The sequence below is a fragment of the Falco naumanni genome, chromosome 8 (assembly GCF_017639655.2).
Source record: "Falco naumanni isolate bFalNau1 chromosome 8, bFalNau1.pat, whole genome shotgun sequence".
NCBI lineage: Eukaryota > Metazoa > Chordata > Aves > Falconiformes > Falconidae > Falco > Falco naumanni.
Genome location: NC_054061.1, coordinates 1,152,069 through 1,178,054, shown reverse-complemented (window position 1 = coordinate 1,178,054; position 25,986 = coordinate 1,152,069). Strand labels below are relative to the sequence as shown.

General features: G+C 41.0%; 1 protein-coding gene across 6 annotated transcripts in view; it reads right to left on the bottom strand.

The window, feature by feature from the left end:
* Positions 1-24,975, bottom strand: part of TCERG1 (transcription elongation regulator 1) — a 34,834-nt gene extending 9,859 nt beyond the window's left edge. For 2 of the 6 annotated variants that reach the window (XR_005829244.1, XM_040603025.1), the window contains exons 1-15: positions 24,890-24,975; positions 23,534-23,759; positions 19,571-19,723; positions 19,123-19,372; positions 16,212-16,454; positions 12,322-12,384; positions 10,755-10,955; positions 9,367-9,482; positions 8,135-8,223; positions 6,931-7,091; positions 6,019-6,085; positions 4,803-4,938; positions 3,747-3,836; positions 2,891-3,009; positions 677-827 (exon numbers count right to left, since the gene is read on the bottom strand). Coding sequence is in view for 5 of the 6 variants with exons in the window: in XM_040603025.1 (XP_040458959.1) it covers positions 677-827; positions 2,891-3,009; positions 3,747-3,836; positions 4,803-4,938; positions 6,019-6,085; positions 6,931-7,091; positions 8,135-8,223; positions 9,367-9,482; positions 10,755-10,955; positions 12,322-12,384; positions 16,212-16,454; positions 19,123-19,372; positions 19,571-19,723; positions 23,534-23,759; positions 24,890-24,975 (2,151 nt within the window). In the remaining variant the exon portion in view is untranslated. Of the gene's footprint in view, positions 1-676; positions 828-2,890; positions 3,010-3,746; positions 3,837-4,802; positions 4,939-6,018; positions 6,086-6,930; positions 7,092-8,134; positions 8,224-9,366; positions 9,483-10,754; positions 10,956-12,321; positions 12,385-16,211; positions 16,455-19,122; positions 19,373-19,570; positions 19,724-23,533; positions 23,760-24,256; positions 24,349-24,889 lie in introns of all 6 variants that reach the window. The other 4 variants (XM_040603026.1, XM_040603027.1, XM_040603028.1 and 1 more) reach the window with 4 other exon arrangements.
* Between the last annotated feature and the right edge of the window lie 1,011 nt (positions 24,976-25,986).

Sequence of the window (25,986 nt, the reverse complement as noted above, 5' to 3'; positions counted from 1 at the left end):
GCAGCGAAAGCCTGCTCCCTGCTATTGACAATACGGTCAAGTGACATTTGGAATTCATTAATCTTTAATAGCTGACCTTTAATTCTAATAAGCAGCAGTTTATACATAAGATATATTTACTGAAAGATTAAAAAGTCACTAAAGTGCTAGCTTTTAGATGGAAAGAGAAGATAAGGAAGCTGTTTGAAATCTAAACCGAGTATCCTGCAGAGAATTTCAAATTCTTACTGCCTCCACTGGAGAACAGAGAGGTAGGTAGTAGCCAGATCTGGGGTTTCCAGCCAAACAGGACAAGAATCTTTTTCCTTTTAATGTTTCACGATAATATAACTTTAAAAGAAATACATAGTAATCAGGCACTATTCCAGTTAAAAATATAATGTTACTTGCTTAGGTAAAGGAAAAAAAAGTGTCATTATTTAAGTAAACTCAGCTTCACAAATAAATGTAAAGTTCAATTCTACATACTCTAAAAGTCAGTGTACCTGCAAACTTAAAAACGATCAGTTCAGAAGGACCAAAGGGACACCTGTGAAGTGTCTGCAGTCTAAAACCTCTACAGAAAGAGAAGGACTGTGTCTCAGAGAATGCTTGCTGGAAACCAAGCACTGGCTTTGTCCCACCTCACTCAGACTCGCATCATTCACACTGCTGGAACTAAAAAAAGTCACCTTACCTTCTCACCTCTGGTCTTCGAATCTTCTTTTTCCTTCTTTCTTGCCGCTGTGATAAACTCATTAAACAAGGCCTCTCGATCTTTCATCTTTTCAATTGCCTTGAATCTCGAGTCTTTAGCATGCTTGGCTGCAAATTCACTAAAAGTAGTTCTGCAACAAAATGGCAAGTGAACTCATTTGGCAGAGCTGTCTTTGCTGGGAAGCAGGTTCAGCAGAGAAATATTTCTTCTGCTAGAGTACATGCCAAAGCACAATTTAAAAAAAAGAAGACAACATCCTATGGTCTCACTATAGAGATGCTTGATCAATGAACTATATAGAAAGGAGTCAGGTTTAGGCACACACGTGAAAGGTACTGTTAGAGATTACAGGGGTTGGTCGGTTGGTTTGTTTGAATACAGCTATCTGCAGAAAGTGCAGGTGTAGGAAGAGAGCCTACAATGCAACCCAAGAAGAAATAAAAAAACCCCTCAGTTGTCTACAAAAATCTTCATGACTGGGTTAACAGTTCAGCCACCAGTCTGTCCAGGTTATTTCACAGCTGTGAAACTGAAGATTTTATGTGCATTCACTTGCAGCCAAACCATGCTAAGAGTTCACCAAGAAAATCACCTTTTGGTATGAGTCACAAAAGACACTGGCTGAATCGATTTTTCCTTCTACAGTGAACACTGCATTGCCTCATCTTCAAACACAGAGCTGAAATATTTTAAGCACCATGGGCAGATGCAGCCACACTGGGCTTTCAACCCATTATCTCCATAGCATTTCCCTGACCGTTCTCTCACCTCCAGGGCCAGATTCCAATCTGTGCAGTAGATATAGTACTGCCACTTACCTCGAAAAAAAACCACTACTGTGCTTTTTCCAAGCTCTGATGCAAATCTGGCCCCAAGAATACGTGAGACACTTATAATCATACGAATGTTTTCATCACAGCATGGAAATAATTAGACTTGGAAAATCCAGCCTACTGTTGCTGTAGGGTAAATTGAAACAAGAAGATAATTTGGTAGCTTATTCAAAAAGATTAGAAAGTGAATGTATGTACAGCTATATTGAAGAACAAGAGTTGTTTAAGTGAAGTGGAACACAAACTCTTGAGCATGTTGGACTGAGATGATAAAAAACACAGTCTGGCACTCACAGAAGTACAGCAATATCTTTAGACAAACACTGAAACCAGAAGACAAAGGATAAGATTAAACAAGACAGTATTTCAGCTGGAACTCTCTTTCCCACCCCAACCCATAATCAGACAAGAGTCAGTCCCAATATGTCACGCCAGAGATACCTTGGAAGCTGAGGACACCAAGGCTAACATAATAGTCCATGTTAGTCTCCAAATTGTATGTTAAACTTATTACTGATGAACATTTTCTTAAAACATTTCCATGCCTCCATTCTTCCCAGCCTACTACTGTCGAAACTGTTACCCTTATAAAGTGAGCAGACAGGTGTTTTAAGTTATTAATCAGATTTGATGTAATTTAGAAGTTAACATAACACTGGCTTCCACCAGATTTCCAAAATGGGTCACTGAAAAAAAAATTAAGCTTAACAAATGAGTTGTTACTTCGCTGTAAAAGAATTAACGCCAGATAAGCCAAGAGATGCTGAAAGAGAATGATTTAGAGCTCATCTGGTGACATAAGCACGTTTCATGAACTCTGTGCGAGAAGCCTGTGAAACAAACAATTCTAGCAGTAGAGTCTGGAACGTTAGCACATTCGCTGTCCTCACCTCACTATTATCACTGCAGGTAGGTCTGACTGCGAGGGGTACATAGTAATTTCTATATTAAAGCAACCCAAACATTCTACCATATTACCATTAACATACTTTGTAACCAGAAAAACATCCCTTCAGCCCCCTTCAAACCGAAGAAATCTCCCTAGTACCTCTCAGAGACTACTAATACTCTTGAGAAGAAACAGGGTTATTGAAGAAAACTTGTGGTGGATCATGAGGCTTTTCTCACAATCTGGACAGCATGCTGGAGACTTCTTCAAAATGCTTTAAAGTATGTAAATAGTTATAAATCACAAGCTCTATCATTTCATGGGTTAGGCGAATGCAAGCAGGCAAAAGAAGATTTCAACAATATCTGATGGTTCTTCTCTGCCCATTTTGAAAAGGTTAATCTACCTAATACCACCCAACATAATTCATTCTAATACAGCTTATGATACGAACTAGAAAGAAGCTCCTACCTTGGATTAATCTTTGCTTCTTCCATCATTTTCTTGAAATCCTCCTTGGCTTGCATTATTTTGTTTTTCTTCTCCTTGCGCTCTTCTTCTGCTCGGGTTTTCACATACTGATCAAATACCTACAGAAACACCAGTCACCGACATAAAACACAAACCTGAAACCAATAAGCTCTAGGCAAGAGGGAGGAAAAATCCCATTTCTTTCCTTTTCTCCTATTTCCTTTCCTTTCAGCAGAGAGCCAACACAAACAAGGCAGAAAGAAGGGTTAGGGACTCTTTGCATTTGAATATGCAAATTACTCCAATCTCTGAACGTATAGTGTACTGTATCATAACCTGAGACCTATGAAGAAGTTTCTTACACATTTGTGTTATGTTAAAATTTTTCTGGGTTGTATGCTTAGGACCGCAGACACCTCATGTAGTCTTCAAGTTTTCCATTTGCCTACATCCATTTGAAGAAAAGCTTCTGGAGGGAGAACTTGCTTAACAATAAATATGTGCTTTAGCCCACTCACCCCTTTTTTATTAAAAAGTAGTTTATTCATTGTGCCAATATTTTGAAGAGATACTGATGATTATCATAGTTATGTTTAGGTTTTGTGAGCTAGGTAAGCAACAATTTCACTGTGTTAAAATATTAGATCTTCCAACCACAGGAAAAATAAAAACTAGAAACTCACTTCTTTTCTTGCTGGCTTCTTTCATTTCCGGACAAACCCTAATTATAACAAAAATCCCTTGCAACACTGATTAGTCTGGAAGGTCAGGAAGAACAAAAATAGCAGACTGAGGATTTAGATAAAGCCTGTAGTAGCTGTGTCTAGATGGGGAGTAAATCTGACTTCTCTTTTACCTGTTTCCTTTCTTTTGGGTTGAGAAGTAAGTAACGAGGATCAAAAACTATCTTGTGTAGCTCTTTCTCCCATGTTGAAAAAGCAGAGACCTTCAATTAAAAAAAAAAAAGTCAGATTTTAACTAACAATTAAGTTTTCTCAAATATACAGAAGTTGTACAGTTTTGCTTGAAAACTACAGGACATCTGATGGAGAGGGGAACAAACTCATTCTGAAGCTTTCATCGCTAATAGATGATGGAGGCTGCCATACCAAGTTTCAACACTAATTGGCTGTGAACATTAAATAGTAACACACATGTAATTACTACTATGTGTGACAATTAGGGTAAAAAAAAGTACATCAGAAGAAAGCCTTGAGATTCTATGTTCTCATATCCCATGCCTGCTTTACACTTTTTCTAAGTGTTATGAGTGTAAACAGTTCTGCTACAAAAGAAACAGATTTAAACACATTTGAGCTCATCTTAAACAAGTTTTAATAAAACTACCCCATAAAATCCAGCTATTGAAACCAAACAAAAGCTGCACAGGCAGCTGGAACCACTTCCATTTTTTAAAGTTACTATATAAACTTACATTCTAATAGCCTAACTTATCCATCAAAACTGACTGGTATCAAGCAGAGTTCAAATTTTGTTAACTAAAAGCAAGAAGTCTCCCATTTAACGATAAGAGCATACAGGCTACAGTGGAATTTACTGCTTTTCTCATGTAGGAACATTTCCAAAAACATTAAGGATGTGTACAGTTTGTGTATCTTATTTATTTGCAATGGCAGCTTTCAACTAGGTAAGTACTTACAAAAAAGTAAAAACAAAAATCTGTCTTGATACTGTTTAATTTCAGTTACTTCGAAATCAAAATTTTGCTATAATTGTAATATTCTTTGAAATATGGAGTTGTGTGCCAAATGCATCCATTATTCAGAGGAAGGGTGAGATTGTTTTCCTTACATAAAGCACTGCAGGTTCTGAATTTGCTAAGAATTGAGGCCTCTGCCCAAAACCCTCCTTCCCTCCCCCTCCATCTCTCACACACACAGATTTCTCTGACCCCTCTTTCTAGAAGCATGTCCTTGAATTGCTTCATCCGAGCCTCCAGAGGGACAATGGCTCTCTCTCGAGCGGCTTTAATTTCAGCTTCCATAGCAGCCTCCTTCTCTGAATCAATGTCTTTGTTATCGTCTTTCCTGAAAAAATCAAACATACAGTATAACTTGAGAAGTAATGTGTTAATCCTGGAGGTTAGAAACTGAACTGCACCAGCACAAGATGGACATAACCCGTTACCTCAGAAGCGCAGGCTCAGAGGTCATGAAAGCCATTCTTTGAGGCTTGGCTATGAATGCTTTCATACTGAAAGAGCTCAAGAACCAAAATATTCTCAATAACTTCAGTGCCAAATGACTCCAGGAAGTTGGCACATTCTGGTTGTATTTAGCAGTCTTGCCAGATGTGCAACAGATTTTCCGTTAACCGCACAAATCTTCTTATCTCCCACTCAAGACCATGAGGTCCGTGAGAAGGCTATGGCTAAGGGAGTTGTTCAAACTGAGCAACAGAAAGTGCCGTAAAGAGAGTGATACATTCATCCATCAAAGCATTTCTGGAAAAAAGTGTGCTCCTTGTTGATCTACGTTTACTAAGAGAGCAAAGACACTTCATGCCAAACACACTCAAAGCTCTAACTGCCAACAACTTTATGATCATCCCTAAAAGTATGCAAAACCAAATAAAATGGTAAAACTACTTTTAGAACACTCTGTGTACATAACTTAATAGTGAAGTGACATGTATCACTTCCAATAGGCAATACAGACCAAAAGACTTACGCAAAATTGTCAAACCTTTATAACAGAGTGAAAACAGTAATCACTATGAAAAGTCTATAGGGCTGCATTTTTGGCAACAAAATCTTGTGCACAGAAATCAACAAGCTAGATAAGCAAGCTACAGAAGCAAACTATTTAAGATAAACTGCACTCAAAATATTCCTTGGATTCACCAACTTACACCATTTATTTCCATTTCAAATGATTTCCAAAGGAGATGCTATTTCTGCTACACATGAATTTCAGCTATCTCAGAGAGATATCAAATACTTGAGCTACTAAAGTAAAACAGCAGAAAGCTGATGAGCATGTTCAGCGATCCTATCAGTTACCGCTGGATACAGTAACTGTATTCTGCCGAATACGACAGGAATACACACTGCTCAGATGAAAAACTTTATCAACACAGAGCACTTAGTATCAAAAACACAAACTTACTTGCGCTTTTTAATTTTAATAGGCTCGTCTTCGTTTGCGTCCTCTGTAGATTCATGCTCTTCTCTAACTGTAACAGATTTCAATAATACTTTAGATTTTGTATTTATGCAAAGTTTGTAATTTACAAATGAAGCCTTGTGCAAAAACAGAGGACAACACATGCAGCAAGAATGTATTCTGACAAAGACAGACATACAGTTTTCAGTCACTTTCAGAATAACACTATCTGAATGTGGCAGCAGGACTAACAGACTTGTGGCCAACTTTGCATTTAAAATGGCAAACACTGACCTCTAATTCCCAGGGGAATTAAGGGAAAAAACCCTTAATTAGGCTAAACAGTCTAATGAAGCACATCTGGACCTGCTGATTACGTACATGCACTTTGCTCTCCTCCAACTACCAAGCCATGTGTCATCCCAGGACTATTTACTAGAACTCATGCCAGAGACAAGTCTCATCTCAGCAGCTTCTTGAATGTTTCTCTGCTCTTGGCAGCTGTTTCCAAAACTGTATTCCAGTTGATGTTCTCTAAGTTAAATCCTCTTCTGTGAGAGCCCTTCATATATTATGATTAATCTTTTCTGGCCCCTGAATTCCTCCTGCTTATAAAACAAACACAGTCCCTTTTTTTAAGTCAGTAAAAACGTGGAGTTTTTTCAGCCTGTTGGCATTTAGAGAAAAGTTAACCTTTGTTAGTATCTACTTTCTTCAATGGACTATTTTCTCCCCAAAGGACTCTATAAACCTGCATTCCCACCAGCCTTCTTCAATTCCAAAGCTATATAAATTTTTTAGTATGTCCTTACATTTCTCTCATTTATTTCAAATATTGCTAGCTTTGGAAATCAACACAAAATAAGCAGTAAATGATATACAGACTTCTCAAGAAGGCAGTACGATTGCTCTTACTAAGTTTTTTTCCTTCTTCCATTCCTTTTTTGTGAGGAGGTTCTTGAATAATTTTGTCCACATCAGCTCTTCCAATTAGGTCATCTGGTCGATCCCACATCGAAAGGCGAGTGGTAGGGTTATAGAAGAAAACACGCTCATCGCCGGTCCACACCACACACCTAGAAATCGAACAGTCAGACAGGGAGTCTTGTATGACTGTTGGTTTCATTCATTCTGTTTCATTCATTCTGTTACCACACTCAAAGACTGTTCACAAGCACAACGGTCACAGACAGACCCAGGTTACACTCACTGCACAACTACCAGACATTCCTACTGTCTGAACAGGACACTGAATTATTGCTGTTCTTTGCTAGCAGATCTGAAATGCAATTTTAGAAATGCTTTTTATCAGGAACTGCAGTATACTCAGTTCTCTAGAAAAATGTTTCAGACAGATGAATTTGATTTTGGGATAAAATGTACCTCATCACTTCAATGCCCTGCAAAAGACGGCAAAAAGCAACCTAATGATCGTGCCAGAACTGGATAAATGATGGGATGAAAGAATCACAGAGATAATTTGAAGGGAGGCAGTTTTAAACATCAAACATTAATAAAAAAGCATCAATGGCTGAATTGCAAATATTAAGACAATATTCCTCCATCAGTAAGATTTCTACCTTGGTCATCCAAGCACACCAAGATGATTTACATACATTACAGCAAGAGTAACCTCATCATGACATTATACACACAGGCACCTGCTGAGTATCTATGCCAAGTAAAAAAAAAAAAAAAAAAAAAAAAAAAAAAGGATTGTTTTGGCCAGCACCTATTAATTCCCCAAGGCAAAAGAAGTCCAAGACTATTTTTTTTTTAATTATTTTATTTTTTTGGCCAGTATTTCATACCAGATCAGAAGGAATCAGTGGCAGATGAAGGAAACTGGGATATGAAATCTATACTGGTAACGCACCTCACAGGACTGCAGTTAGTGTGTGGTACAAAGGCTACACACACACCACTGAACATCGTGAGCTGTGGGACAGCCTGAACAGTGTTGGCTGGAGAAATCCAACATTATTTGAGCCAGAAGCATAGAAGAACAGCATCCTCACATACTACTACTGGTTTTAACTACCCAGTAACCTTCCTGGTGGCTTCAGGGACTGATGTTTCAGTCCCGCAGTAGCGGGCCATGGGGAAAACCATTACCTACCACGGGGTTCCTGGAATAGGAGTGGTTGCCACCGGCTTGGCCTTCTGAGCTGCTTTTTCTTCTTCAGTCATTTCTTCCTCTTTTGGCTCCTCAAGCGAGAAAACAAGTTACAGGATTCAGGCAATGACAGCTAGCTAATTATTTATTATGAACCAACTTACTTGTTTTAAACAAGCAAATGTATTCTGAAACAATGCTAACAAAGAGTTCGCAATTACACTTCATCCAAGCTTAAAACAGAAGCACTGGAATTTCAACAGTAACTGCTATTCAAAAATCTCAATTCAGAAAACCTCTTAAGTGTTTACTTAACTTCCGACTTCAATGCAACCTTATTTAAACGCCTTCCGAGATCTGCATGAATCCTTGAGTCAAGGCCTGAATACAGGAACAAGGGTGTAGTTTCTCACAAAGAGATTCTGATTTATTCTTTAAAATTTACTTGAAAATGAGACATGTAGTACGGAACAGTCAAAAATCCACAATAACCTTTGTAGCAGAAATAAACAAAGTAGCAACAACCTCAAAAGCAAACAGGGTAGAGTGGTAATAAAAAACAGCAACTGAATTCTGGTTTTTTGCCTACTAAGCTGTGTTGAAGTCCACAGAAATCAGTATAAAAGCTTTAATTTTTATTTAAACACCTTAGCACCTTCAAGAACTATGCTTTCTCAGCACGACAGAATGGCTTACAAGAAAAAAGTTAATTTTGTTTACTGCAATGTAAACACTACAGACAATTGCTAGGCCATGTGTTCCTACCAGACCAAACTGATCAGTTATAGCAGGTGGAGAATGTGTAACCTTTGTTTCAGAACTGTTCAAAATAAAGAAGTAAAGGAATAGAGAAAAAGCTATTCATTTAAAGATTTCAGACATTCAGGACAAGTTTCATTTTTCTGAACACCTTAAAATCAGCGAGAGAACATCATGTCTGCATAATTAGCCAACTTCTTTTCCGTGTTCTTAATAATTTCTTAACTCACAAAGTCTGTATTTTTCTTTTAAATGTCCTTTTTTCCTTATTGTAACAACAACAACAAAGAAAGACAATTAGAAAAAAAAAAAGCTATGAGTCCAAAAGGAAGGCTTTCAAAGTCACCCCAGGAATTTAAGAACTCAAATTACTAACCATGTCTCCTGTCAATATGCCTGGTCTACATATACATCTACACCTGTAGGATGTAGGATTCAAAATGGCAATACTGACTATTGGTTGCAAGGTCTTTTACCTCCTTTATAAGTTCTTTTATAGGTTCTTCTTTTGGCTCTTCTTCTTCTGTCTCCATTGGTAAAGGCTCCTCCGTTGGTTCTTTAATTGGCTCTTTAATCTTCTCTTCCATTTTTTCTGAATAAAGTATTAAGAAACTGTTATAGAGCCACAACAAATTTTTATCAGTATTTTCCAAGCACAACCACCAACCAATGTATTTTTAATGCATTTTCACCACTTTCTGTCCTTCTTGGGCTTTACATTGTCTGCTTATGATGACATCGTTACCTTCTGTACCAAGATCCACTTGGGACTGGAAAACGAAATAGCTTTTTAGAATGATGGGCTGCCTTATGCTAACTAAAGAGTACCAACAGAAGCAGCTGAAACACCAATAAACATATCAACCAACAGCACAACACCAAAGAACACTTGCAGATTTGAAATCCTGTTGACAAAAAAACATGGAAATCAGAGAAAATTGATAAAGACTCATCTTAGGATTGCTCTGCACCCATTAAAAAAAATAAGTATCATCTTTACTCAGCAAAATTGGTATTTGCCGTGTTAGATGTTTTCACCTCAGTAAAAAGACCTACTATTTAAATGCAAATTATTAGAAAAATGGGTATTAAACTAGCTAACTGTGTAAGTGTTCTGAATGTACCTAAACAAAGATTTCTTGTAAATAAAGAGTCCAGCAGCCAATAAAACGAGGCTCTCACTGGATTTGTTTTCCTAAAACAAATTTATAAATTGCATAAAAGCCACAGAATTTTTGCCCCTTCCATCTTATTTATGATACAAGACTAATTTCCCTCCAATCACCCGTGAATATAATGTGAATTCAAATAAAGAGTCACGGAATATGACCAGAATAAAACCTAGGGATGTGGACAGGGGGAGGTAATTTATTTTTACTCATATTCCAAATTTGTTTATATACTTGACTTTTAAAGATCTGAAATCTAGCATTTCAATGATGTTCATCCTTTCCTTGTTTATAGTTTTTAGAACAACTGAATTTTCCCCTCACTGTCCATCTTTCTGCAACTGGGACCTTCTCAAACATGTGAGTATGTAAAGTACATACGTTCTACTGGAGTGATAACACACATTTACCCAAGCATGTCAGGATTCAGAAGCAACTCTAGAACCAAATACTCTCACAATACAAAGAAACTATAACTTTCAGACTTGAGACCAACTTGAAAGGATACTTATAATTAGGATTTCAAAATATTCTTAAAGGAGATAAGGGATTAGAAATATTCCCAAATTATTAGGGATTAAAAACATGCCCATTCACATTTTCAAACGCAATCATTAATGGTCTAAGCAGTGTTGCGTAGTATACAGCTGTATTAAAAGAGAAGAAAAAAACCAACAAAAACCCAAGAAGAGTACCTTTTTCTTTCAGTTCCTGGGGTTTTTCCCATGTCGACTCCAAAGTCCTATTGTTATAATAGTAAGTCTTTCCATCTGCTGTTTTGTACTCTGTCCACTCAGAGACTGCTGTTGCTCCAGCCAACGTAGCAGGTGAAGCAGCAATAGCAACCTGAGGATGGATCATAGGTACAATGGGAGGGGCCATGCCTGGCAAGACACCTGCATAAAAAAGAAAAAAAGAAAAAAAAAAAAGAAAAAAAAAGAAAAAAGAAAGGAAGAAAGGAAAGAAAACAGTAAGTGACAATGAAGTACCCAAGAACCAATACCTAGGGCTTTACTGACTTAGTTTACAAATAATCAACCTATATAAATAAATATAAAGATAGTTTTCAAAATTAAATTGGAAAGCAACACCCTGTTACTATATTTCCTTCCCATGTTTTATAACCAATAATGCCCATATTAGCAGGCAGATTAGATAGCTTTTTGTTTTAATTAATGTGTAATTCTGCACAAATCAAGCACAAAGCTTGTTAGTTTTCAGACATTTGCTTTAATACTTTAAAATTAAGTGCTGTATTTATTAAAAAAGTATTTTAGATCTTTATAGAAAATAATTACTTTTTAAAAAAAAAATCTGCACCACTGTTTAATTATGCTGTCATTTTAAGACATATTCGTATTGCTCTTGAAAAAAAAAGACAACAGTGGCTTGAATTTGAGCCATGCAATATGCATTCTTGACAAAGAATCTTAAGATTCTTGACAAATCTTAAATCCTGACTTAATGGAAGTTAACATTAATTCACAGCCTTGGATAAAAACTGATGAGAATGAAGTAATTTGAGATTATGTGATGGTTTTGTTTAATACTGCAGACTGATTGGAAAAAAAACCCAAACATTTTATTGACGTCCTAAAGCAAAATGGCAAGCAAATATCCAAAGGTAAGAAAGCCAGAATGGTGTATTACTCTATTATTTCTCTACTTCCCAACAAAATGGATATACTGAACATATTTTGAACGACAAGTTCTAGAAAAACAAATTTAATAGGACCAGAACTAAAACATCGTAATTTTGAGCCTTTAACATTTCTATGAAAAAGTCTATCTTTTCAAATAATGGAAAAGCACACATTACGCATTGCTGTAAAGTATTCTCAGTAAGTGACTTCTTAAATCCGCAATGTGGAAAATGAAAATTTATACTAAGACGCACATACACGCACACCAACATGCGAGCACAATCATGTCACTATACATGTGGAAGTAGGAAAAACAAAAATCCACACACAAGAAACTAATAACTAAGAAGTATGGGCATGAAGAGATTCACAGTTATTACAGAACTCAATGATTACAGGAAACTGTACTGAATTTTTGTATAAAAGAAGCTAACACTAACAGTTATTTGGGAAAGTTATTTCCTGGCCAAATATGATATTTGCATTTATACTGTTTTGAAAATAAAGTATATATATTCATTCAATTGGGGAAGCAAATAAATAAATAAAAGATAAACAACAACATTCACTACCATGCCAACTTACAGACAAAACGAACTAAGATGGTTTTGAAAATTACCGGTCTTGGTGGTAGCGACTGTCTTTACATACGGGCAGCTGACTATTTGCATCATTGCTACACCTGTAAAATGGATAAGCAAGCATGTTGGAAAGCTGCCATTGTATGTCAGCTACCACTGGGAGTCTGGATGCTACAGATTTCCTGCTACAATTTAGAATGCCATTTCCAGCTGGCAAAGAGAAAGCCTCCCGGCAAGAAAATGTGAATTATTTTTCCTCCAACATTTTATGCCGGATCAAATATAAAACTAATTTTAAGCTGCAGCAACATTCTGCCTACATTAAACCAGCTGTTTAGCACATTAGTGGGATGTCATTAAAAAGAAAAAAGGTGTTTCAATGAAGACTCAGGGGTTTAAGTTCATTCAAGGGGGAGCTGCTCTCCTTGTAGGGCAGTAACCACGGGAAAATACTGTTGATGGCGCTGTGTTCTACTGACAGCCTCTGCTCAGCCAGATCCACCGGGGAGCAGCAACAAAGTGAAACTAACGGTCCCTGCGATTTTCAGGCTGCTGCTGCATTTAGGAAGCAGCAGTAAGAGTTGAAGGACAGATTTAAACTAGTCAGACTAGCAAGGTGTGGCGGGGCAAAAGCCAAATTCAACCCAGAGGGAAAGCTGAGGTTATGAGGGTCATTACAGAGAGGCTGGAGGTAGAAGAAGAGGGGGTGGAGGGGGAAGAAATAAAAGCAATGAAGCTGCAAACAGAGGTACACAAAGCTGCACTAGGGCAGTGGCAGCAAACATTTTCTTTATTTTTCATTATCAAGAAAGTCATGAGCTGAAAAATGCTCTAAAAGCAGCATGACTAGCTTTCAAAAAGGTAGCATCATGCACTGTTCTGCTCTCCAGCTCATTAAGAAATTATGTAGAAATGCCGCAGAGAAGAAAGCATCTCATCCTCTTCAATTAGATGCAAAATCCAGTAGGAAATTAGACAGGGATATGGTGAAAATGTTTCCAAAAACTTTCATTTTAAGGTGTGGAAGGAAACTGTAGAAGTTCTTTCTACATTGGTCTGGACGCTCGGGAAACTGAAATACTTCAGACACTTCCTTAAATGGTTTCAATTCATCATCTGAAGTTGGAAATCCTCTGGCACAATGTGAAATTAAACCCCTGTGTTTATAACCGAAGTAATTTCTGGTTTTATTCATGAGGGATCTAGTATGGAAAGCATATAAAAATACTGCCAATTTATTTTTAAAGTATTTGTGAGAACACAGAATTGTAATGTTTTTTAATAATAATTTCAATGAAAGAATCCAAAACTAGTTTTGTAAAAAAAAAAAAAGGTATGAATTGAGACACAAAAACATTGACTTGAACAGCATTGAATGAAGTGTTTGTCTAAATTTTTGGGGGTGGGAGGTTTACACTATGTACTTGAAAATTAATCTGAAAATTCGTTTTGTTAAGGAAGTTACAGCATGTCTTAAAACTGGGTCAGTATAAATAATGTCATCTGCGAGATCACTGAAATTAGAGATACTGCAGCGCAGATAAGACTTGGCAAATACCCAAGCCATTTCCTCTGTCAAGTTAATTCTCAAACACACAACTAACTTTTAACATATGAATTAAGAGAAAGCAGACTTACTTTTTAAGATCTGAGATTACGAGATACCACTAATCAACTCTTCCATTGTTCCGTCTTACTACAGTATAATACAGAGATTAACTTTGAAATCACACTTGACAATGGTATTGTTCAGCTCTGTCTCTAACTTGAAAGAAATCTAGCTGATACTATATCTAGTGCTGAAAGCCTCAAATATCTACACATTAAAACTTCGTAAGCCTTTTTTGACTTCACTTTATACTGCCATGAAGAAATTTTGACTTCTCTTTTGTTTCTTGTTACTACAAAAAATGTTAAAGTCTTCCCTTTTTTTTTTTTACAGTGTTTATAAACCACTACAACCAACTCAAGCCAGAACTGGCTGAAAGTAGTAGGCTGATTTTATTCTGTAATCAGGCAAAATGACAAGTCAGACTTGTTAGTGGAAGCACACACTTTACTGCTAGATATTCCTTCCTATGTATTATGGGTTCCACCCAAAAGGCTCATCTCACCATGGGAACAGAAGAGGCCAGATATAAGGCTTGCTAGCAGGAAAGTTCTAAAAAAAAAATAATTTTCAAAAATAAGCTTAAGAAGATCGATGTTCTTGCTGTCTTTCCCTCTGTATTACACTACTCACAAAACTTTTTGACTGAGAGCTTACAAAAAAACCCAACCCAAGCACACACCCTAGTGTACCTGTTTTCACTGGCACTCTACTGCTTTGACCATTAACATTTACCTAACAGCTGACACTTGAGTAGAGGATTATACCCTTCAGAGGTACCTGGCAGTGTCAGAAATTGCAGCTAAGAACATTCAGCTGACCACCTTTAAGGCTTAACCCTTTCTATTGTTCTTTCAAACCTCACAAATATACAGACACCAGAATTCTCTCTCTACCCTTTACCCATATTTTTTCCAGTCTTGAATATTAGGTTCAGAATAGTATCTGCTTCCTGTACTACACTGCAATTTCCTTTTCAAGCAAGTTAACAGATTAAAGTAGCTTCATCTCCTTATTTTAGAAGACTCTGCTAAAAGCATGAGGCAACTAAAAGTTGATCCTCTCTTCTAGTTAGCAGAACTAATACTCATTTTAACTACTTTGATGGTTACACTCTGCATCAAAACTTCGAAAGGATTACTTTTTCATCCAATTTCTTCCTATTTGATGGAAGGTAAAGGCCTCCATATGTGCTGGATCAATGCGTTAGAAGGACAGCAGGGAAGAAGACACCTCAGCTTGTACAGGAGTCAGAAACTCTTTGCTCAGAGCTGCCTCTTTGTAACTCTTAATCAGAAACTAACTTGTATCCAATACAACTGCAGTCTCAAACCTTCCTTTGCAACAGAAAATCATCAGCTCTTGGTATGTATTTATTGTTACCGCACAATGAAAAAACACTAATTACTTTTGTACTAGAACAGGAGTTCAGCCATACCCATGCAAACTGCAACATGGTATTTAAGCAAGGAGTAGCTTTAGCAACCTTTTAAGTGGAGCTACGCAGCAATTAGAAACAGCAGTTGAGTCCAAAATTTTGTCAGCCTAAAATTACTTCCTTAAGTAACTAAGTATTTTATAAAAACTTCAGAAAATATTATTTACCCAGGAAGCCCTGGGCTGCCATCTACTATTTCTTCTCAATGGCCTTTACATCTAAAGCCTACAAATACTACCCTAGCAGCCTGAATGCCTTCATTACAGTCCTCAGTTTAAACCTCAACATTTTGCATCACATTCAGCATCATACCTGATAGCTGCAAACCAAGAGAACTGGAAATACCTAACATCATTCAGGGTAAATGCATTCGAACGGTAATTTTTCCTGCTTATAAATATATTATTTTCTTATGGCTATAATCCACATCCTAACAAATATTTATGCACAAGACTAAAAAGCAAGTAGAAAAAATTTTTAGCAATACTGCAGTTTGCAAAATACAGTGCTACAATATTCTCATAGTCACATATGGATTCTGTCTAAAAGTTCACTTTTTTTTAATAGGATTACAAGATAGACATGTGCCATGAGATTAAAAAGTGTTTACTGCAATTCTTACATTTTCCTGTTATCTAAAAGGAAAAGGTTTACATGTTTAAATGCAGCTGTTTTCTGATACATTATATCAAAGAACTAGAAGTCAAAAAATTTTATGTTCTTTGTTAATTAAAAAGTCTGTCTGCTAACCCTGAATTCTTTCAAAAATACTCTGAGTGGAGAGGATTCAGGCAAGTTCCGTACACAGTGGACACATGAGTGCAAACAAATTGACAACATGGACATGTAGCGGACAAGACAATTACAGTTTGCCAATTTACCTGGAAGTGGAATAGGCATGCCAGGAAGGGGGACACGAAATGGAGGTACCATTACTGGTGGAAAAGCAGGAATTGCTGCAGTTGGTTGAGGTACTGCATGAGGAACTGCAGGAGGCAATGTCTGTGGGACTGGCTGGGGTACAGTCTGCACAGGTGTAGCAGAAGGAGCAGAGGTTGAAACACTGACTGATGGTGTGGCAACTGAAACACCCGAACTCGGGGTCTGGTCTTGTGTGGTAGGTGCTGATAAAAAAAAACAAAGAACACCTTGTATCTTAGACACTACAATATATTTGCTGCAAACATACTGGCACTCTGTTTCCCAACAGACGTTATATAAGCAGATATGCTTAGATATAATCAGCAGGAAGACACTCTTGGACAAAAAAACCCTTTGCCTTCTCTGTAACATTAAATATTCACAAAGAAAGTCAATTTCATATTTTACTTTGTCCCATTCTTTACGCCTAACAAGTCTCTATAGCAGTAGAAAGGGTGTATCAAAGGACAAATACAGCCCAAAATAAAATTCTACTCTGCATCCCTGTTCAGAGAAACAGAAAGGGAACATTACAGAGTTTCAAGTGGAAAAAGGCTGTTCTTACGGTAAATGAAACAGGTTCTGTTTTCTAACAATAATGGCAGCAGCACAACCATCTGTCTAAAACTACACTTACTAAGCTGTGATTCAAGAATAGAAAAATGTCAAATAAAAAAAAAGTGTAAATAAGCAAGGTAAAGGAAAGTACTTGTTCAGAAGCTGAAAAACTTTCTTGGTCTTCAGTGCCTCCCAGTGGGGAAATACACTACTAGCATTCAATTCCATAATCCTTGCAGCATGACAAAAATCAGCACTTAAGTGAGAATAGCGTTATATATTAAAGCACTAGCAAACAGGAACTCGAGACAACACTGATTAAACTCATTGACCAGCCTTGCAAATTTACACTGTAAGATTTGGTGGAAAGGAGAAGGATCTGTTGTAAAAATGAGCTAATTAAAAAAAAACAAACAAACACCACACCAACTTATGACCATATTACATATGGGCATACTGTGCATTTCATTCAATATTTAGTGACTACCAGAAGCACTCCCAATAACATACCAGTATCAGTGTATCTAAATAAAGATTTTTGATCTGTTGTTAAGTGTTTCAGAAAGGGTAAAAGTTCTTACTGCTGCCTAAAATTTAGGGAAACAGAGCAGACAGTCAGCATGTAATTTGTTTTAAGACCTAAGTCAAATCAGTACCAGACAAAAATGAGACTCAGCCAGAAGTCCCAGGGGGTTTTTACAGGCCAAGTCTGAGAGTTACCAAATTGTTTTAAATGATAAAATTTTTATCACCGAGGCACAGACACCAACAGTAACAGTTCTTGAAAGCAAAGACAAAGTTTAGCAGGTAGAACAGGTAGAAGAGGAACAGATTCTCAGCATTTGATATTAGGATATTTAACTTCAGAGAAGATGCATAAAGTACTATTCCAAAAGTAGAATCAGTTCTTAAAAGGCCTGGCATTAGGTGAGAAGCTAACACACCTCCTACCTGATTCTTGTTACTCAGCAAAATGGTTAGAATAGACTATATTTCAACACAGCTGAACACAGTACTAGTTACCTTTCAAATTAAATAAAAGCCACAAAATGCTTTCAGCAATACAAATTATTTGCTACTCTAATGATCTGTCCTCCCTCTGGTGTTAACTGAAAGCATAATTTGAGGGTTACCTAAATCTGACTCCCTTTCATACACACGTCTGAAGTTTGGGTTAAATGGTGAGTTGAGCTTGACTTGTCTCACCTGTTACAGGAAAAAGACGAAGTAATTCTAGAAGAAGCAACTACACACTACAGCTGGAGTCAGAACAGTGCAGCAATTCCTCATCTTCTGCACTTTAGCCTGACTCAGCACACACATTTTTGCCAGCGCAGCTACAATGATCAAGACTGTCAAACAATAGGATTCCTGATCAGCGTAAACGTTGTGCTTTCAGTAGCCCTGTGCGTAGACAGTAACTCTGACCAAACACTTCCTTAACGAGCACACCTTGCTGCCTTCATGCTAGCTGATCTTATTGTTTGCTGCTGACACACTCATGTGCAAATAGGTCTACAGTGCATGACATACATCTCTATATAGATGCTCTGCACTGCAGGCACTTTATTAGCATATATATGGCAAAGTATGGTATAAATCATGCTATTTATATTATATGCAGATACTATGTTTAAACATGCATTATGTGCATGCTGCATAAATTCAGTCCCCTTTCCTCCTGAGGTTCCCTCAGTTGGAAAACCCTTAAAATCAAAGGCCCACCCACATCAACGGCAGCACTCTTCAGCCTACAATTCAAAGGTCACGAGTGAAAAATAATGGCTTCAAAGACTTCCTTTTTCCTCTTTTGTGCAACTCCAGCAAATGGGAACTTATAAGGCTTAGTCAGAGTAACAACGCTAATTAATACACCAGAAGAAGCTCTATTCTGCAATCAACCAATTCTCTGCAGCCCAGGAGTAGCACTCAAAAGATTGAGCCTCTTAGAGCAATAGATGCCATTTTGGAAACAAAGAGGAAATGGCTACAGCTGTAATTGCTACTCCAGATTAACTTTTCTTAAAAAATACTTTAAAAAACCATTTAGCTTTATCTATAGTCAAAAGGAAATGGATGCATAATAGCTTTGAGATGATGTGATAACAGCAGAAGAAAACTATACAAAGACCTTTCAGGTTGGGGGGGGGGAAAATTGCATGCAAGGTTCTTCTGGATTAAATACTGCACTTTAAACTCATACTCCACTTTATGCTGAAACAGCTTCCTCCTGGATACCAAGTTTTTGCTGCAGTAATACCCCAATGCAGGAGCCCCACCACTGTAAAACTTGAGAAACCCTCAGTTACTCACTGGAAATTGTCTGTGAAACTGAAGTGGCTGTGGTTGTAGTAGAGGTTGTGGAGGACTGAGTACTCGAGGACGTGGAGGGAGATGCTGTAGATGCAGGACTACTGGTGGTTGGTGTGGAGGCACCTACTGCTTGGGCCTGGGCTTGGGCCTGTGCAGCCAGCATCGGTGTCAGCTCCGACTGCTGAATAACTTTGACCCCATCTGGCTTAGTCCACGCAGACTCACGTGTGCGCGCGTTATAGAAATAGACCTACAATTTAAGAATGTCAACATCAAACAACTGCGTTTCTGGAGGAGGAGCATTTATAAATGGTCCGGTTCCTCCTGTTTTAAAAAATAGGAAGAGGCAAAAGCGTAGGATTTTACCACAGTGCCAGACTGGGTATGACAACATGCTCATAACAGCAGTAAACACCCATTACTTTATTGTTTCTAGTAACCATCTTACCTTGCCATCTGGAGTTTTGTTTTCTACCCATATCTCTTCAGCTGGGGGCATTGCTGGTGTCCCAGGGGCAGTGACAGGCGGCATTCCTGGAGGGAACATCATACCAGGAGGCGGTGGCATACTACCCATGGGAGGAGGCATAAATGGTGGTCTCTAAAGGCATATAATAACGATGATGATGATTATAATAATGATAATTATTTTATAACAATTAATTGTTATAAAAATTGTTATTAAAAATATTTTTAAATAACAATTTTCTATCAGAGTTTTCCTTTATTAGAGCACCAACAGGCAGTACAACTATAGTAAGATTAACTCCGTCTGTCTTGAGAGCTTTTTTAACAACCTAATGCTACCAGCTCAGAGAATGCGCTTCCTGACAAGCCACCACCTATGGCAGAACAGCTGCAGTAAGCATTTAGCTTCTGAGATGCTAACGTAAACACAAAGCGTCAAAAAAAGTGGCACAAAAGGAAGTGAGGTGAAAGAAAATTCCTCTCCTGAAAAGGAGAAAATTTCCCAGTGCAAGAAAGAATGGAAGACCTGTTCCTGAATAACTGCCACTCAGACAGGCCCAGCTGTGAATCAAATCTACTGCTAAACAGCTATACAGTGACCCTCCCAGTGAAGAAATATGAAAAAAAAATTAAATAACAAGTAAGCATCTGATTTGTTAGCATAGCAGAGCAGCAGATTTCACTACAATTCATTATACTTCTCAATTTCCCATTAACTCAAATTCTAAATAGTGCTAATTAAAAAAAAATATCAAATTAATTTTTGTTATCACATCATCATAAGAAATCCAGAACTGCCCTGCACATCACTGTAACCTGAAAGCCTGAATGCATGCTTTCTAATTCGAAATTCTTTTATTCTACATGTTTATCCAGCCTGCTCTGAAATTTCCTGTGCATAACAAGTACAGTGAATACTTCCCTGTAAAAAGAGTCAAGAAAACACACCAAGTTCTTTAACTTATTCTGCATACACCTACAGCTGACCTAATTATCTCCATCACTCCAGCTCTAACTGAACTTGTGATTCCAAAGATTTCCTCTTCACAAAGGCAATGCCAAGACAGCTCACTGGTAAAAGCCTTCGAGCTCTGTACTCATGACTGACAGGCCCGAGAGTGAAACACACACATGCAGCCAGACCCGGGCTCTGCTGAAGCCAGGATGTGCACGGGAAATCCAGTGTCACAGCGACTGGGTGGCTTGGTACGACATGCCACAAACACAGACCCTGAGCTGCACCCCTGCACTGGGAACTGGAGCGCTACCCTTGGCAGTTTTCAGTGTGTGCCGCGTCCTTGGTTTCTGTCTGATTTCGGCTTCTTTTAGAAGTTTCCCCAAGATCAAAATTTCTGATGTAAGAGTGGTATTTTAAACAGCTTTTAAAATTAATGTACCAACTCTGACTTTTGTTAAATACTATTATAAAGGAAGTCACGAGTGTATGGACAGAATTCAAAACAAACAAAAAAGCCATTAAGGTAACTATAGCCTTTCTTTCCTTCCTTATTTCTTCTCCACAGCTCCTCCACCTGGCCACAAGGCGATCCTTCACTGCTCTACAACCTGTAAGAAGAATGCAGTATAGCTCACTTCTTGCCTGCTGTCTCTGCTTTCCCAAAAAAGAGGAGTTAGATGGTTCCAGGGCAGTCCTGGGAGCAAGGAGGGGATGCCAGCTGTACAGCCAGGGTAGCCAGATCGCCCTTCAGCTCCATTCCAAGCACACCCTCTCCCCTTGTTTCTACCACAGGATCTTTCAACATCCTATCTCCCCTTGCACCAGAAGCAGGGTGAGAAGCTAAAAACATTCGATGCAAAGCAGAGCACAGTGCTGATGTGGCATGAAAAATTCAGACATGCTTGGCACATGGATTCCATGTATGGCAACAAGTTGTACAAGACATGCTTGCTGCATGGCATGATAAAACAGGTATGATGTAAACAGCTGAGAGCTGAAGCCCATCCCACATATAAATAAAACACAAAAATCAAGGAGACAGCTAGGCTTGGGGCTTCAAATTAACTCAGGCTGATTCTTGAAACTACAGGAAGGAAGCAAGGTCCTGTTCTCCCCCCTCAGTCTGAGTTCTGCTGCACACCCCGACACTCTTCATTGCTTTCAAGATAGTGCATGGGCACATGAACATTAACACCAAGAGGTAAAATGGGATCAAAAAGCACCAGAAGAAAGGTGCAGCAGGTGAAAATAGCCTTAAATAAACTTAAGCTGAGCATGAAAACATACCATAGAACAAGGCCCCTAGTACCGAATGACAGGAAAAGAAAAAGATGACATTCAGTGAGGTGAGTGGGGCTGTCCACATCCCTCAGATTTAGTTAGTCTTCAGTTCCACAGGACTGACGTTCAGCTGAGAACATTTCAATGAAATGAACAGCTACCTCACACCTCCCTGAACAGTTCAAGTTCTAACAACACACTTTATGTTTGAAAAGATAGAGAGAAAACTGGAAAAGATGCACCAGTTTCTTTTTGAACTCTTGTGCTCAGGACGACAATGGCCCACAAAATTAGGCTAGTTTGATAAAGTCAAATTTCAGATGAAACCCAGCCTAAGTTCTTCTTCCTGCTCTCACTGCTGCTTTGCTTCCTCTCCTGCCACTCTCTCCACTTCACACAAAGCTGTCTGCAGAGCTATACAGTGAACCAATTTGCATTAAGAGCAACATGGAAAAAAGCTCCCATAGCCCTGCTGCCAAAAAACATATGCAAGGCAGGGCCTAAAATACCACAAAATAACCCGTGTCAACACATTCTCTTTCCACCTTGCCCACATCCCTACATTTTAAAATAAATTTCACAGTACTAAAGTTTTCACTATTCTATTACAAATAGTGGATTTAAGCCATTATTTATAAGCCACATAGTACTATTCATCTCCTTCCAGGCCTGCCTGCAGTCCCACATAGTAATCACACTGCCCTAATAGCACTGTACTCCTACAATGCTATTAAAGCAACACATTTCTTATTCACAAATGTATTGTACATTTCAAACCGTCTGAGTCTCTGAAAAGAAGGCAAAAGAGCTTAAACATACCTCACCGTGAAATGCAGACACAAATCTACCTTACTTGAGCCCATACTACCCCTGTAGGTGCTAGGAACATTCTAAGTCTTTAGAAAAACCAAAACATGACAATAATATACATAAAGTGAAAGCATTCTATCTCTTCCAAGAGTAAACTTATGTTAGGGCAAGGGTCACCAGCAGCTGCTCCAGTCAAACACTGAGCCTGCTCTTAAGTTTTTTTCCCAAACGTTAAATTTTTCTTTGTCTGTGTGTCGACAACTTCTGGTACATCACTAACAACACACCCTCCTGAACATAGCACTGAAACAAAACACACCTTGACACTGATTATATGCCTGCCTCTCAGTATTGCTATCTGCCCACTAACCAATCCCCCAGTGATCCATAATAATAAACTACCACACCAGTGGCAGGTGTGGCTCATGCTGGAATCCAGATGGAATTCAGCTGCACCTTCTCTCTCAGTCTCTGTGCACATCCACCGTTACCTCACTGAGTGAATACAGGCAGAATTAAGACAACCCTAGAAGGCTGATGTGTACTTCAAGTGCCTGTTCTGAAGCATTCCGAAACCTGAGCACAGCAGAATACTGCATTCTGCACGGCCACAGGGCACCAACACGAGGTCAGGTTTTAGCAAAGACTCTGTTGGTAAGCGCATCCTAACCATGTAATTGATTAATTTAGCCTCAAGGAGCTAAACAGGAGTGCATTTACATGCCACAGGTATGCATTAGTCTTATAATACCACACACAAGCCTTCTGTTTTTGTTGTGCCCTGCTACTTTTTTCATTCATTTTAACGTTTTGTCTCATTTCCACATGTGAAATTAAACAAACTAAATCCCTAAATCCCAACTCCACAAACCAAGAGGATGCCCCATCCTTTACCTGTAAATGTGGAGGTCCCATTGGGGGAGGAATCCCTCCTGGAGGTGGCATTGGAGGCATGTTTGGATCAAATGGAGGACGTCCAAAAGGGGGGCGAGGTGGCGGAGGAGGACCTCGCATCATACCAAAAGGTGGAGGTGGTCGCATGAGAGGTGGTGGGCCTCTCATGACTGCGTTTGGTGGGGGAGCTGGGCCACGAAATCTCAGTGCTTGCTGCTGAGCCATTCTGTGGATAAGGCCAGAAGGAAACAAAGGTTATTTTCATTTGCTGCTTAGCTGCAGGAAAATCAATTCTTAAAATAAACAAGGAAAAATCAGAAGGGTGCAGAAAAAATGCCAAGTTTGAATAAAGTTAAGCGTGCAACTACTTCAATAGTTTCTTCTCCTCCACAATTCAAGTTTACTAGTCCTCAACTTTGAATTTTTACTCATGGAAACGAATAACCTAGAGCTGGGATCAGGGCAGGCAGGCACTGCAGAAGTGCATCCAGATCTACCAAAGCTCTTTCAAAATGACCTGCAACTCCCAACTCCTGACTGCACATACACCCCAGCCTTCTCAGTAACGGCTGTCAATCGTGCTTTAAGTATTCTGTACCACAAGTGTCTGTCAGGGCTACCTACAGCAGGATGTGAACTCTGGCCGTCGTGCTAAACCCGCTGTGCCACCCAACCCTCTACTCGGGGAGCCCTGGAAACGTATATATAGAAAAAAACGTTCACCTTTCGAACCAACAAACGCTCTTCTGCTGCTCTCAGGAAAACAATTTTGCCCACCATTTAGTGCCAGTGCAATACCAATGTTGGCATGATGACTCAAAATTGAAAAAAACAAAGGTTATGAGAAGGTGAACGGCGACACACCCGCAGCTCAACACCCGGGCGGCGGGGCAGCCCCGCTCCTGCTAACCTGCCCTGCATCAGGCGCGGGGGCGCTGGGGCAGGCGCTGCCCGCCGGCCACGGGCAAGGCGGACTCCACCGGGCACCCCCACCGCCGCCCCCCGGCGGCCTGGCCCCAGGCCCGAGTACGGAACTCTGCCAGGCGGTCCTGGCCCGGCGGGGAGAGCCCGGCCGCCCCCCGCGGGGCCCGGCCCGGCGCCGGCCGCACGCGGGGACAGAAAATGGAGGCGGCGAGACCGGCTCCCGCCGGGCCGCCCGCCCCGGCCCGGCCCCGCCCACCGGCCGCGCCCAGGCCCGGGCCCCCAGCCCGCTCCCCCCGCCGCCGCCGCCGGCCGCGCGCCGGGTGCAGGCCGGGCCCGCGGGCGGCACCACCGGAAGGCCTCAGCGGGCGCAGGCCGGGCCAGGCCGCGACCCACCCGCCAGAGTGCGCCCCCACAACCGCCGCCGCGCGGTACCTGAGCTCGCTGCCGTACCGCTCCGCCGCCGCCTCCCCCTCGCCACCGCCGGCCCCCGCGCCACCGCCGCCGCCCCGCTCCGCCATCGCCGCCTCGCAGCGCCGCCGAGCCTAGCCGCTGCCGCCCCGGGCAGGCCCCGCCGCGTCCCATTGGCTGCCCCCCACGCCCGTCAGCGCGCGCGGGGGCGTGGGCGCCCTGCGATTGGTTGCCACGCCCGCCGACTTTGAATGGGGGAAGCCAGGCGCGCCGGGATTGGCTGCGCGCGGGTGTCCCGCTTCGCTGGCGGCGCGGGTCACGTGAGGCGTGACCCGGGGAGAGGACCGGAACTGGCCTCACGCAAGGCGGAACAGGCCGTGGGGAAAGAAGGGACGGGATCTACATCCAATCAGCAGGCGGAACCCCGAGCACCAATCACATCCCGCAGGCGGCTGCGCGCTGCCAACCAGAACAGCCGGAGCGGAAGAGTCCCGCCCCGCCCCACATGGGCGGAGTTCGGGCAGCAGCCAATGGCGGGGCACGAGGGTGGGGCAACACTCGGGGACACAGTTACCGAGCGGCAGCCAATGAGCCGGCACGGAGCGGGTAGGCGGCGGCCAATGGGAGCTGGCGCGAGCTCTGGCCCAGCGTCCCGCGGGCGGCGGGGTGTGCTATCGGCCTGGCGCGGCGGGGCGCCGCGGCGGCCGGTCAGCGGCCAGCTCTCGGTTTCAGCCCGCCTCCCCCCCTGCCTCCCTCCCTCCCTCCCTCCCTCCCCCTCCCCCTTGTCCTGCCCCCGCTTCAGCTGCGGCCCCAGCTCCGGCCTAGGCCCTGCCCCTGTCGTGGCCCTGCTCCGGCCTCAGATACGGCCCAGGCCTTGGCCTTGCGGCTGGCGGGGCCCGGCGGGACGGGGGCGCCTGCCCGGCCGGCAGAACCGCGGGACAGAGGCGGTGTGACAGCTGCCCGCCCAGCGCCTGTCCCCGCAGCCCAGTGGTGCGGTCAGGGCCTGCTGGTGCCTGGCTCTGCCCAGCCTGCTCCCCGCTGGCGGCGGTGCCGACGCCCCGGGCCAGAGGCGTCATCCATGCGGGCGAGCGGCTGGGCCACAATGTGTTTGGGGAGCCACA